This window comes from Chrysemys picta, chromosome 4 (assembly GCF_011386835.1).
Source record: "Chrysemys picta bellii isolate R12L10 chromosome 4, ASM1138683v2, whole genome shotgun sequence".
Taxonomy (NCBI): domain Eukaryota; kingdom Metazoa; phylum Chordata; order Testudines; family Emydidae; genus Chrysemys; species Chrysemys picta.
In genome coordinates this window covers 153,064,467-153,079,870 of record NC_088794.1, presented here as the reverse complement: position 1 = coordinate 153,079,870, position 15,404 = coordinate 153,064,467, and the positions used below count along the sequence as shown (strand labels likewise).

General features: G+C 40.2%; 1 protein-coding gene across 8 annotated transcripts in view; it reads left to right on the top strand.

The window, feature by feature from the left end:
- TOGARAM1 (TOG array regulator of axonemal microtubules 1) overlaps nt 1-15,404 on the top strand; it is a 68,063-nt gene that overhangs the window by 7,523 nt on the left and 45,136 nt on the right. For 7 of the 8 annotated variants that reach the window (XR_010600844.1, XR_010600845.1, XR_010600843.1 and 4 more), the window contains exons 2-4: nt 9,651-9,807; nt 11,471-11,605; nt 12,524-12,817. Coding sequence is in view for 5 of the 8 variants with exons in the window: in XM_008171636.3 (XP_008169858.3) it covers nt 9,651-9,807; nt 11,471-11,605; nt 12,524-12,817 (586 nt within the window). In the remaining 3 variants the exon portion in view is untranslated. Of the gene's footprint in view, nt 1-3,332; nt 3,470-9,650; nt 9,808-11,470; nt 11,606-12,523; nt 12,818-15,404 lie in introns of all 8 variants that reach the window. The other variant, XM_065594038.1, reaches the window with a different exon arrangement.

Genomic DNA, 15,404 nt, shown 5'->3' with positions numbered 1-15,404 from the left:
GTCCCTCTGGGCTGCCAGAGTCCGTCCTGGTTACTGGCCCCGCGCCCGAGGTCCCGATTGCCACCATACTGCTGCCTGGCATCCCGTTGCACCCATGGTCCGTCCTGGCTGCTGGGACCCCAGGCACGCTGGGATGCCGGGTAGCAGAGCCCTGGGTGAGGGGCCGGCAGCTGGGGTGCCAGGATGCTGGGTAGCAGCAGAGACCTGGACACAGGGCTGGCAGCCAGGATCCCTGGGTGTGGGGACAGCAGCGGAGCCCCGCGTAAACCATGGGGGTGCTGCAGCACCTCCTGCGCGTCTAGTTCCCTGGGTAAACGTTTAACCCTGTAACCAATAGAATTTTAATCGGTTACACAGTTACTGTTTTTAAACGTTATTTACATGCCTCGTACTTAGTATGTTTTAATTATTAAAACAAACTCCCAACTCGCCTATTGACAAAAACTAGATAGACTTCCTCAGGACAGACCTAAAGCAAAATGTGAGTAGATCCTGATTCTGGGAGTAGCCATCGTCCTTTCCACTATTAGACTAACTCAGGCCTGGCTCGTGCTTATAGTCATTAATCACACCCCTTCCCATCTAACCATTTCTTCACTTGGTGACCAAAGGTATCAATGTCTCACCCATCAGAAGTGTGCCGTTCCTCTTCAAACTTCTATAAATTCTTTGTACCTGAATACTCCTAAAGACAAAGTGTGGGCTGTATCAGTTTTCCTGTGGAATAGGTAAAGCATGTAGAATTTTATTCTTGTTCATTGCGAAGGGTAGCTGTGTACTCCCCACCACTCTTCCTTGCACTTCCAGTGCAAGAAAATAACAAATAACCCCTTGAGGGAGAAGTCTAGAGAGAGAGGAGGGCAGGTCTTTAGAGGAGATAGAACTAGGACAGTAGTTCTCAAACTTTTGTACTGGTGACCCCTTTTTAATATATTTAACACCATTATAAATGCTGGATGCAAAGCGGGGTTTGGGGTGGAGGCTGACAGCTCGTGACCCCCCCCCATGTAATAACCTCGTGACCCCCTGAGGGGTTCTGACATCCAGTTTGAGAACCCCTGAACTAGGAAGACCACTCACTGAGAGAGCCATGAGTGCCTCTTGCCTATTAGACTATGTATTGGGTACTTTTAGGAGCGGATCAGTACAGCCATGCTTAATTTCACTCTAATCTGATGGGTCTTAACGTCTTCATAACCACTGCCATAAAAAAAGTGTTTCCTAATGTAGATGGACTTTACCTTTTGATACACTGTCAGTTGGTAGGCTGCTTTTAAGCAATGAAATATTAGGCTGATTAGATAAACTAAGAATTCTGCTGCTCTAAACTGTTAATTTTATTGTTAGTTCATCCTCATATCCCAACCCATTTGTTTGTTTCATCCCCCTTTTCTTGTCTGGGTTGCATCTTGTCTGAAACTAGATTATAAATTCTCTGGGGCAGGGACTCTTTATTACTTGCTTTCTGGTGCCTGACACAATGAGGTCCTAAATGCTTGGAAAAAATAAACGTTCATGTCCTTTGGGGAAAATTCAGTTTTGATGTAAGTACACGAACTCCATGCTTTTCAGTGAAGATGCATGTGCTCATGCCAGTGCTGAATTGACCATTTGTTCGCTGTACTGAAAGAGCTGATCAGCTCTACTTCTTTATGATGTGACTCTCTCAGGACTTGGAAAACCAAAAAGAGAAAAGGCTTGGATAAATCTTAATTCTTAGGTTTTGATTTTATGAAAAATAAAACCGCAAACTACAAAAATCACAGAAAAATATTTAGAGTATCTGACCTCTTGTGTAAATATAACGTTTAACTATTAATTTAGGGACATTCCTTTGAGCTGAGTTCGTTTAAAAATTAACTGTTGGAGCCATTTAGTAGCTGAAAACTTACGAAATCAGTTTAATGTTTAATATTTACAGCTCTCTGGTGGTGGTGTTTTTAGGAAGACACTACATAGTTTTTGGTGATTACTGACCCCCAGGACTTGTATAGGTTAGGATAAAAGATGTGATTCTGGAATGTGTAAACTAATGTGTTCTAAGGGTATGTCTGCACTACAAATGCTACATCGCCACGGCTGTAGGGCTGCGGCCGTACCGCTATAGCATAGATACTGCAGCGACAAGGGTTTTTTCTGTTGCTGAAGTAAATCTGCACCTCTACAAATGTTGGCAGCTAGGTCAACAGAAGAATTCTTCCATAGATGTGTCAATGTCTACATTAGGCTTAGGTTGACTTAACTACATCCCGCAGGGTGTGAAATTTCTCACAGCCCTGAGTGATGTAGCTAGGTCATTCAGTTTTAGGTGTAGACCAGGGCATGTTTGAAAAGTGTTATGTAGCCTGTGTTAAAGCGCTTGCCTCCGCACAAGTTGCCACAGTTGGACAAATCATTTTACTTAAACCAGTGCAGCTTTTCTTTGTGGACTCTTATATCACTTTAAAACTTTTGTTCGGTTCAACTTGTACCTGTACGTTTACAGTTTCAAGCTAAATTCTTGTCAGGTTCAAACTGCCAAGAAGGGTAACATGAGTTGCAACATTTAAAATAAATCAGTATACAATTACACCTCTAATTACATGAATACAAATTTGTGTGCCGCACAGGTCAAACACGTTCAAAGCTGGTTGAGTTAAAGCCTACCGGGGAGCTTATTGCCCTGTCTACATTACTCTACAAACATATTACAGTAGTTAAAACATGTTAGCTAACACTCTAACAGCACCTTTTATCCAAGCTCTGTACCAGGCTGAGTGCAGCAGCACACGCGGTGTTAGGAGCAGGGTCTGGACTGGAAACTTACCCTACTGCCCTTAAGATAACAAAAGCAACTGCTTTGTCTTTGTGTTACATTACTGTATAGAGGAGCCATCTGCGCTTTTGTCAACTTAGTTTTGATTTTTGCAAAGTGCCAAGCACATTTTTGGACTCTAGATAAACTTAATATCCTATTACTATGACTTCTTCTCTTTGGTACAGGACTGATCATGTTTTCAAGAACAAATACCTCTTCTAATCAGTTATTTCAAATATGCTGAGCCACACAGTGTAGAACAATCAAGTTAAAAAGGAGAAACTAAGTCAAAATATTTTGGTTTTAAAGCTGCAAATGGTTATTCTAAAAATTAATACCAAGGATGTTGCCAATTTCTAGAAGATATCCAAGACCATGTCAAGTCTCGTGAACCCCTCTTAAAAATGAATATTTCTAGGGATTTTCTCTTTTACCAGAGTATAAATTATAAAAGCAGAGATATTGGAAATATAAAATTTGTTTTTGTGACATGTTTGTTTACACACTATGTATTAATTATTATTTATCATTACAGTATTTTTATTGCATTATGAAAATGGCAACACTCTTCCAAGATCTCACTTTCGTAGCTGGTATCACTTTGAATAAGCCTGTTATAAGACAAGGCTCCTATGTTTCATCAAGGAGTATCAGATGTGAAACAGCATGAAGGTATTTAAGAAGCCAACTCAGAGTTCTTCCTACACAAGCATTCAGGTCTTAAGCATTCAGGTCTTGAGCAGTCCAGGTAAACAATGCACGTTACAACAAAGCTTAAACTTGTTCTTCATAATCATTTCAAAAACAATACTAGCTGCCTATTTAATTTTAAAAACAGCAAAAAAATATCCACCTCCCTTTCCATTTCTTATAAGGAGTCTTGAAGGTTAAGTCTCCTCAATGTCCCATGCTGCCCGGCGTCCCTAGGGACAGCTTTGTCTGCCATTAGGGAATATTTCCCCTAGAACTCCCGTAACATTTCATGATCCCCCAGGGGTTCACAAACCCCAGTTTGGGAAACACTGATTTAGGTGGATGCCATCAATATTTTACACCAAGAATATCACCTTGATTGATCGGTCCTTCGGCACTCATATAGATTGCTCCGATCACAACACGTCTTCGATTCTTCTCTTATCCTGGCCTTCCTTCTCCATGTGTAACCATGCCTTTTTCACAGTAAAATCTTCCCATCTCTTTGGAGGTCGGCTGAGTGGTCGTTTCAGTTCCCCTAGGGACCACTCGGTGACAGCTGCAGTCCATTGATTGTCAGTGAGCCTCGCTATATGCCCAGCCCATCGCATTTTACTGTACCTGCTTTCAACAGCGACATCCTGCACTCCACTCTGCTGTCTGATCACTTCACTGGGGACTCGGTCGCAGATTGAAATCCCCAGAATTTTTTTTTCCATCGCTGTTTCCATGACAGACAGTTGTTGCTCCTCTATCTTTGTCAGCACCATGTTTCTCTGCCGGACAACATTGCCGGCAGTACTGTTGAGTTGAAGAGGTTTCCTTGTTGATTTGTCCTTGGAGGACATTCTTGATAGAATTGAATGCACGCCAACCAGCTTTCTTTCTTTGCAAGAGTTGACCTTCCTGATCACGGCGCATGTTAATTTCTTGGTCCAAGTAGACCTATTGCTCAACTTCTTTGTTCTCCTCGACTATTATTTGGGCTTTTGGCAAGGCATCGGATGGCATAAATTTCGTTTTAGAGCGGGTCATTTTCAGTCCAACTTGGCTGCTTTTTGGGTGAGTTCTCGCAGCATTTTCTGTAGTTTGGTGTTTTCGGCAATCAACAAGACATTGTCCGCGAATCTACGGTGGTTTAACTGCTGTCCGTTGACTCTGATTCCACCCTTCCAGTTCATCCACCTCATTACCATTTTGAGGCAGGCTGTGAAGCGCAGGCAGGTTTTTGAAGGAATTTCAGCACAGCGGACCATATCTTCACTATAAACCAGCTATTGGAGCGTTCAAGGGAATACAAATTCCCTTTATGCATTGCCACCATTGACTAAGAAAAAGCAATCGACAGAGTAGAGATCAATTCAGTGCTGAAAGCTCTGGCAGAGCAGGGCACTAACACAAACTACATCAGACTACTAAAGGAAGCAAACGCTGACTGGATGACAGATATAACTCTGTTCGACATTCCCCTTCGCATCCCAGTCAAAAAAGGTGTGAAGCAAGGAGACACGGTTTCACTGAAACTCTTCACCAAGAATATAAAATATCTTAACTGCTGTGCAGCATTGTCAGCAGCTCCATAGTTAAGGTTGCAACCCAGTTCGCATTCCAAGGCCTATAAATAGATTTTAAGGCCAGAAGGGACCGTTATGATCATCTGGTCTGGTCTCCTGCATAATACAGACCAGAGAACGTTACCCAGTAATTCTTGACTTAAGCCTCTGTATTCTGTTTGAGCTAGCCTAGAGTTATATTTTAAACCAGTCTAGTCTTGATTTAAAGGCTTTACTTTCCTTGCCCTCCTACAGCTCTTCTTCTCCTCTTCCTCTTTGCCTGTCAAATACAGAAGTCTGCTTTCCATCTGTAACCCCTCCACTTGCTACACTGACTCTATCCTAATGCATTTCTGATCACCCTCATGCCCACTCTCATCTCCTCCCTTATTATTCTCCTTGTTCTTTCGCTCTTCTGACTCTCCTCCTGCACAATACAAGCAGGATTTAGCCTCGCCGATTTAAAAAACAAACAAAAATACCTATCTACCCATGACCCAACTTGCTTTTCCAGCTACCGCCCCTTCATTTAATCAATAAACCAATGAATGAAGTGTTTACAATTTCTGTCTCAACTTTGTCTTCTCCAGTCAAGCTTCTGCCCCATGCATTTCACCGAAACCACTCTTGTGATCACACAAAGTTAGTGTGTGTGTGGTGGGGGGGAGGGGCAGGGGGGTTGTGCGGTACTGCTACCCTTACTTCTGCGCTGCTGCTGGCAGCAGCGCTGCCTGCAGAGCTGAGAAGCTGGAAAGAGGTGACTGCTGGCCAGGAGCCCAGCTCTGAAGGCAGAGCCACTGGCCAGGAGCAGTGCAGAAGTAAAGTGCTATGGTATTGCTGTGCTTGCTTCTGCAAGACTCAAGCATGTAGACTTGTACAGACTCATCTCAGTGATGTACATCTCAAACCAGATGATTATCTACAAGTTAAACAAAAGAGAAACTCATTCTTATAAATTATTTATAAAGCTTTCATTCCTGGGCAAAGATCTTAAGTCATGTTTTAAGCTGCTGAGTTTTTTCAGTGGACTGGTTTTAAGCTCCTGAATATGGAGATTTGGAATTGATCTAGGGATTAACTTTTAAGTATAGTTTGTGTAGCAGCAGTGCATAAAATGCAAAAGATAAAATTAAAATGAAATTTGGAGTTTTGGTTTTTTGGCTAATAAAGACAAAAGCAAATGTAGAAACCATTTCAGTTTAATAATTGCTATGCTTGCATGTGTGCATGGAATAGTATCACAAAAATGAACCACCTTCCCCCATAAACCAGTTGAAAAAAGTGTTTTTTTCCACTTTAAACCAAAATAGCTAAATGACTCTTTTTGGAATTTAGAGAGACTAGAATTTGCTGCAAACTTACCATATGCAGTCTGTAAGGGATTTTTCATTTTGAGGAAAAGAAGCTTCTAATAAACTTCAGAATTTAAACATTTTTTCCATTTCAGAGAGGTATCATCATTTTGTTTTTGTTGTTTTGGGTGGGGTTGTGGTTTTTTAAAGCGTGTTGCAGATATTCTTGAACTACAAAAACAGCCCTCAAGCTTTTGTTTAAACTTTAAATAACTTTTGATAGCATGCTATAGCTGCAGAAATTAAGCTGAACCCCTTCTTAAGACATTTTATGAAACATAATTAAATATTTTAACTTTAAAATTCAAGACATGCTCACAATCACACTATACATCTCAAAATTTTACCACTTCAGGTACAGTCATCCACTATGTGAAGAGATTCTGGGCCAAATTAATAGATTCCCAGGCTAGGCGGTACCATTGTGATCATCTAGTCTGAGTTCCTGTATAGCACAGGCCATAGAACTTCCCCAAAATAATTCCTAGAGCAGAGCTGTTAGAAAAATCTGCCCTTTGCTATGTCTCTGAACCCCCTTAGTTTCAGTAGAGTTTTACATGTGTAAATGAGGACAAAATGTGTCCTTGTGTATGCTGGCCAAGATGGTCTAACTTTCCAGACTCCCTATTACCTGTCAAATTATTACAGCAGTAACACTCTCCACAGAACACATTTAATAAACTTTAGAATTGTCCACTGTCTTGTGGTTTACACTGCATCTTTTGTTGCTCAGTTGTAGTAAGGTTTTACAGCTTATGTACTAGGTATGCAGTAGATCAGTTTCTCCATGTAAAAGTTTTAGGTAGTGACAATTGCAGTATTTGGGTGCAGTCTCTATTTTGAGCTCATTTATCGAGTCAAGGTGATGTGCCTTTTAAGATTTTACTAGGTAGTGTCTGTTATAATGTACAGCCTAGGCTGTAAATTGCAGAGAAGTTGAATTATCAGACTAATTGAAATTCCATGTATTCATTATGACTTGGAAAAAATTTGAGTTGAGATTCTTGCTTTCAGAATTCAAACCCAATGGTAAACGGATACTTGCAGTGAAATTAAAAGTCAAGATTTTCCTAAAGTGAACTTATTGCTTGAGAAAGGTGCTGGCTTATTGGACTTGGAGAATGAAGTCCTCCATCCAAAAAAAAACTTTGAATAGAGCGCTTTCTGATGCTACCTACCCCTCTAATAAATATCTCATCCCAAACAATGCTGTGAACTTCAGGGCTGAGTGAATAATTGTCTCTATTCGCACATCTCAGCAGATAAGTCAAAGGTGCAGTTATAGTAATTTTGTGATACACGTGTCCACTGGGAACTGGATTGAGACCACCTTATTCTTCATATAGATTGCCTTTTGATCACTATGCAGTGATCAGCTCAGTTGCCAACTCTTGCAATTTTATAGCAATTCTCATATTTAGTGTTTTCCTAAAGTCCGAGCTCCTGGAATTACATGAGAACCTCATATTTTGTTAAAAAAAAATTAATGTAGGCCAGGGGTGGCCAACCTGAGCCCGAGAAGGAGCCAGAATTTACCAATGAACATTACCAAAGAGCCACAGTAATATGTCAGCAGCCCCCGATCCGCTACCCCACTCCAGTGCCCCAGCGTCTCCCACCCACTGGCAGCCCCACCAGTCGACGCCTCCCCCTCCCTCCCCATGCCTCCCTCCTGCTGCAATCAGCTGTTTTGCCATGTGCAGGAGGGTCTGGTGGGCAGGGGGGAGGAGCGAGGGCATGGCAGGCTCGGGGGGAGGGGCAGGGACCTTGGGGGAAGGGGTGGAGTGGTGGCAGGACTGGGACAGAGCAGGGCGTTGAGCAGTGAGCACCCCCCAGGCACATTGGAAAGTTAGCATCTGTAGCTCCAGCCTCGGAGTCGGCGCCTATGCAAAGAGACACATATTAACTTCCGAAGAGCTGCATGCGGCTCCGGAGCCACAGGTTGGCCACCCCTGATCTAGTCCTAATGCTTGCAGAAGAAACTTTGAAAATATGATCCCTAGAGGCTCAACTTTAGATTGTAGGGGTTCATGATTTGGGGGGCGGGGGGGAATCTGACTTATGATTTATAACACTTTGGATTGGCAATACTGCAACCAGGGTATGCTGCATTCAGGCCACCAAAAGGCTCCATATCCCATTTATCAATCCCTTGAGCCTTCTAGTCCTCCAGGAAACGATTATCTGAGATGTCTTCTGTTTAGCCATGACTCTTGGAAAGCAGGATTTGAAACATGAGTATTAAAAAAATAAAAAATAAAAGTGGGGAGTTACATCTGGATCCCTACTCTCTGATTTTCTGTTTGTAATTTTAAAATAAAATTTAAATTCTAACAAATTGAATACCTTTACTTGCATAAAAGATTTTATTCTTGCTTCATCCCTGCTTGTATACTGATGAATCATCGTATCTGGATCACTTCAGGAAAGCTTATCTTAAATGTAAGGTAATTGGAAAAATGACATTTGCAAGTTTCAGAATAACAGAAATCAGCTGGGACTTTGAGTCCAATTCTGTGCTGTGCCTCTTAGAGGTGCGCACCGAGATTCTGGATTGGCTGGAGGCTGGTGCAGCCCATCATGTAAATTAGAGCAGCCCAAAGCTTGCAGTTATAAATGACAGCTTCCTAACTGCTGTCTCTGAGCTGTGTCAGAGCCCAGAATTTTCAAGTGTCAGTATGTTGTGGGGACGTCCCTTTCCTTCTCTTCCCCGGCATGCACAATTATACTGCTTTCACTGGGGCTTGTGAAGGTAGTGGTTTATGCCAGCCCTGTGTTGTTCCTGTGTATCCTGTTCACCACCAGAGTGGCATTTAAGGGTCAGAGCAGAGGCGAGAATCTTTCTGGCTTTTCGCCCTTTTCATTCAGCGTAGCTAGTTCTTGAATGTACACAGATACATTTCTGTGGGTGCAGGAGTCGTAAATTGCATGCAGACACTGTTACACAGCTGCACATTGAGAGATCCAGGGTAAGATTCTCATTCCTGACCTGTCCTGCGCCTTTGTGGACTGCAGCAGTGGCTGCTGGTTTCAGTGCTGTTCCCCTCCATCTGACACCACAGTTTCTAGTAAATTATATCCCCTATGACTAGCTTGGCAATGGTGCAGATCCTAAATGAAGACACTTATTATGTGAGGGTGGCTTCTAAATATAATGTTACAGGAATTAATTATGGATTCCATTGTTTATAAAGAAAAAAATTGAGCACATTATTGATGTGAATAAATTTCTTTACATTTTCCGTTTTCTTACAGTTCTGTCCATACAATGATTTCCTCCATTCTCCAAAATTAAGATCTTCTCAAGGAATGCCAGTCAGTGAGGATTTATTTTTTAGCAGAAAAAAAGCTTCAAGGAATTTATTTCAGAATAGTCTAGATCTTAACTCTGAGCATTCTGCTGTTTGCCCTGGTAAGTATCATTGTAGATAATTGTTTAAATAAGCAGAAGATCTGTTAGTGATCAGGTACATTTAGGATAACTTGATAAGACATCTGTGCTCATTTACAGCATTCTGAGACTGTTGAATCATTTGGGGATTTTTGCTTTTTTAAACAGGAAAGCTCCAGAATTGAGTAAATAAAAACAGGGTTATTTCCTCAGCTGCAGTAAATTGGCATAGCTATATTGAAATCATTGGTACAATGCTGATTTACACCAACTCAGAAGTACAGTCAGAGATTCTTAATACTAGTCTACACAGAAATTTGTACTGGTTTAACTACATTTGTTTAACATCACACCTTTTGTTGAGTCAGTTTAGCTTCTGTGTGTACACATGCCCTTAGTTTCAAAGTATGTAATTTAATTTGGCCATTTAAGAAATGATTAATAGGAAATAGTTCAGTCTTTTAACAGCTAAAATGAATGACATCATTTCAGGGTGACCTTGAGTCAAGACCTTTCTCCTGATTTTAAAATGTAGAAAAAATGCTGTATCACAATTTCTATGTAGATCAACAAGGAAACAGTTTTGACCAGTATTCTTGCACATTGTGTAAAATATAGTTCAAACTTCAGATTGAATAGCAAATTAAAGAGCAATGGAACAATTTGAGACAACTTCTCTATGGGAACAATTTGAGAAAATAGTGATTTATTGCCATGGAAACTGTTCTAGCAAAGACCCTATTGATAGTAACCTTAATAAATGGAGCACTAAATTATAAATTGGGCAACATGCAGCAATGGTTACGTTTATATAATGTAGCCTTTTCAGAATAATTTTTTTTGTCAGCAGTGAAATGGTTTTCTATTCCATATGTTCACCTTTTCCCTTTTCTATTGTGTTTTTTAATAATTGGTCGGGGATAGACATAAAACTAAAAAGTGCCTGAATAGTTGTTGGTGGTGAAAAGTGGCTTTTGAGAACAGTTTTGAAGAATGAGATTTCTTTTCCCTTTTAAAATAATTGGGAACCTTTTTAAAGATCAATTCTATAAAAGATTGGGTGTTCAGTGCAGTGCCTAACATATGATAGCAATCTTTTGTATTATAATCGTGAAAAGGCACTTGGAGACACTGGGCAAGACCAATCTTGATTCGTTCCCTTTTCTTGGCAGTGCACTGTGTATATTCAACTCCCTTTGGGGAGCATTGACATATGTAGAATTCCAAGTCTTTTTACTGTTATGTTAAGAATGATGTCATTTTAAAGAAAAACTTCTTATTTTTCTGCTTTTAAGGCATTTTTCTCCCCTTTATTTTTCCATATTCCAAGAAGAAATTATTGTTTGGTTTTCGTTTCACCTACTACAAATACCATTTTTGGTAATGTGCCTTGGTAGAACCACAGGCTTCTTTGATGAGTGCCAGCCATTATTCTAGCTTATGTGCATGAAGAACATGATAAGGTTGCTTAGAAACCCATGAGTGCAGCACTGAAAACTTTCAAACTTTTAATTTAGGTTTTATTATCCAAATTAAAAAAGTGTTTTTAATCACTGCTAATTAATTACATTAATTTTATAACTATTCAAAGAAGGTTTTACATGTTTATTTCAGTTCTTTTAGTCTTTTAATAAGCGGCGTATGGAGGTACTTGCTGAAATTAATTTCTTTTTCCTTTTGTAAGGTGTTGTGGGCTCTCATCAGCCACATATTTCAGGGAAATTTGGACAACTTGGATACTCACAGATACGTGGAAAGAGTGGTAGCGTGGGTTCTGATTTACAACTTTTAGGATTAAATAATCATCGGCAAGATAAAGGTACATTGACTATAAACACACTCCAAATTTCTGCACACCCCTTTGAGAGTATTATTGTGTTGTCCTGTATCAGGCCTCTTAGTAAATATTTTATTTTTATTTGGATCAAATATGATCTGGCAATTTTCTCTGTTTAGTAAAAGAACATAGATGAGATGAAAAAGAAATAGCTTGTAGTCAAAGCATAACCAAACACAAACATGGAAGTAGAATTTTTGAGAGACCATGTAGCTTGTACTATATACGCAAGCTAATAGATGAATTGTTCGTATCATCTACTTTCATGTATCTCTCGCTCAGGTAAAGCTCTGACCTTCTCTTGTAATAGTTTGGGTAAATGTATTATTTCACTGCAAATTATTGCTGTAATAGTATACCCAATCAGAATTAAATGTCACTGTCTTCTTAATGGTATCCTATTGAATCTAGCATTTTGACTGTTTTAGACTGATATTTTAAAGATGGTGATTGTCATGGACTTGAGTGTGATTATCAACTGTGGGTTTGTCTACATGGAGAGCAATTCTGGAATAGCTGTTCCTGATTACCTCCAAGTGGGAATGCTCTTATTCCGGAATAAAAGTGTCTTTATTCTGAATTGGCTTAATCCATTTTGGATAAGCCAATTCAGAATAAGGCACTCTTGTTTTGGAATAAGAGCATCCACATGTGGAGTTATTCAGGAATAGTTAATCCACTTCAAATACACACCCTACCTTATTCTGGATTAACTCTAATGTGTAGACAAGTCCTTGACAGAATAATGCTTGATTCCTCCTAAAATTAGGTTTTTTTCCAGAGTATTTTAAAGCCTAATTGAAGGACAAGTTGGATAGAAAGAGAAGTAAAATTAAAATGCTGTTGGTTGTTAGAGGTTTATTAGTATAAATAATATTTTTTCATTCCTTCTAATATCAGTTTGTGCCAGCCTAAATTTTACCAAGACCCAACGAACTTTTTGCAGTCCAGCAGAGCGTACTTTGTCCTTTCCAAGTTCTAACACAAGCCAAGGGGCCTTCATTCTTCCATCTTATCCACTCTCATCACCTAGAAACAGTCCAAAGCACACCTCCCCTCCTGCTGAATCTCCAAAGAAGTCTCAGGATCATGCGGTTAACTTTTCAAATTCCTGGCCTCTTAAGAGCTTTGAAGGGTTGCCCAAGCCCAGTCCTCAGAAGAAGCTTCTCAATCAAAAGTCAGGAGACAATACAGGTAAAAATATTGCAGAAAAATAAAAGTTTATGGTCACACTTTGCAAGTAGCCTTCAAAAAGGTGTACGCAAAACCTGCATCTGTGTGAATGCATTGGGAAATGTGCACTCTCCCGCTTGCGCACGTAAAGTGGGTTTTGCATATGCATATGCTGTTGTAGGCACATGGTCAAGAGCCAGCTTTGGAAAATTTGGCTCTTTTGTAAGAGAAACAAAACACTTGCAGTGAGATTAATCTAAATGTTTTTGCTTTTATACTCAAGATAAGTGCACACATATGTAATGTGCTAGGCAAGAATTGTTTCAGCTGGAACACACTAGTGTACCATCTATCTTCTGATTAAAAGAAGATAGCACTTGTAAAGAAAGAGTCTAAAAAACTTAAATGCAATAAAATACCTTAATGAATGAATATACAAGAAAATGATACTCATTGCATTTTGCCTTTTTTCCCTTTTAATCTTTATTTGGAAACTTCTGTATTCAATGACCAGTCCTCACAATTTCACACCTATTTAAAATCTAATTAAGGCCAAATGTGCCTGTAATTGGAATTTTTGTGCTAATTCCATCCCAGTTTCAACATCAGTCATTGCCATTAACTCTCAGTGTAAGACCTTGTCTATGCAAGGAAGTTGCACTGGTTTAAACAATGTTTTTAAACAGATTTAGTTAAACCTTTGTCTAGACACTCTTATTTTAGTTTAAGGGCAACTTATTTCAGTTTCTTAGGGCACGTCTTCACTGACCACATTAAAGCGCTGCCGCAGCAGCACTTTAACGTGGCTTGTGTAGTCACGGCATAACTGGGAGAGCTCTAAAAAAACCACCTCCGCAAGGTGTGTAGCTACCAGCTCTGGGAGCACGGCTCGCAGCACTGGGAGCACTGTCTATACTGGCACGTTACAGCGCTGAAACGAGCAGCGCTCGGGGGGAGGGAGGGTTCACTCCCCTGAGCGAGAAAGTTGCAACACTGTAAAGTGCCAGTGTAGACAAGCCCTTATACTGATTCTTAGGCTATGTCTACACTACACAGCTTTTAGCTACATGGCAAAACTTTTATCTTTCAGGTTTTTTGTTTTTGTTTCTAACACCTCTGAAAGACAAACGTTTTGTCGTTCAGTTGCCAGTGTAGACATCTACACTAGCAACTGAACGACAAAACGTTTGTCTTTCAGAGGTGTTAAGCCCCCCCGAAAGACAAAAGTTTTGCCGCTGACAAGCACCGGTGTGAACAGCATGTTGTCGGCAGGAGTGCTCTCCTGCCAACAATGCAAACGCCGCTCATTGGGAGTGGAAGTCTTCTGTCGGCAGGAGAGCCGACAAACAGCAGCTACACTGCATGACTTTCAGTGGCACGGCTGTAGCGACACAGACATATCACTAAAAGCTGAGTAGTGTAGACATATCCTCAATGTATTTAAACTAAAACAAAATGGTCCTGGTTTAAACCAAACGAAGAGTGATCACACAGCTTTTTGCAGTGGTTTGACTAAAGCAAGTTAAAATAACACTTTTAAGTTCAACCAGTACAGCTTTCTTTTGTAGAAAAGCCCTAAAGTAGTTATTTGGAAGTTTTCCCACTAAAGTGACCTGATGAAGCACAATTATTAATAGCTGACTTTTTCATGTCTAGCCTATTGTTTTCAGTAGTTGTGCCATTTGTTCTTTCATTAGAATAGTCTTCTTAGCAAAGCAGCTTTCAACAGCATTTGTCGTGGAACTAGACAACTTTTACTTATTCTAGATTCAGAAAGAGAAATTTAGAGTACTATTTAATGTGTAACATTTTATTCCCCCCAAACGTATGTAAAATAGACCAATTTACATCTCCTAAGAGAGAGTATTCCAGACAAATGGGAAACACTTTTGTAAGCCGCTGCCAGTGTAATTAGGTTACTGTAATGGCAGAGTATAGGGCAAAGATGCCAGAAAGTTAGCAAGCAATGAAAATACCTGAGTAAGGAGCCAGAAGATGTTCAATATAGTATTGTTTAACATATTTTGTAAAACAAACTAAAATACAATATTGAAAAACATGGATGCATAACTAAAATGTCAAAGGCTTACTTTTGGCAGTTCTTTATGACCTTCCACATATCATAAGTAGGGCCCTACCAAATTCATGGTCCATTTTGGTCAGTTTCACTGCCATAGGATTTTAAAAATTGTCAATTTTAATATTTTCAGCTATTTAAACCTGAAATGTCAGTGTTGTAATTGTAGGGGTCCTGACCCAAAAAGGAGTTGGGGGTCAAGGGTGTTGCGGTGCTGCTGCCCTTACTTTTGCGCTGCTGCCTGCAGAGCTGGGCATCTGGCCAATAGCCTTGCCCTCTGGCCATACAGTTCTGAAGACAGCTCAGAAGTAAGTGGGGGGCAATACTATGATACCCCTAAAATAACTTTGTGACCCCCCTGCAACTCCCTTTTGGGTCAGGACCCCCTAATTGAGAAACACGGGTCTCCCCCGTGAAATTTGTATCGTATAGGCTAAAAGCACACACAGGACCAGATTTCATGATCTGTGACACGTTTTTCATGGCTGTGAATTTGGTAGGGCCCTAATCATAAGTAATTTATGTAGCAAT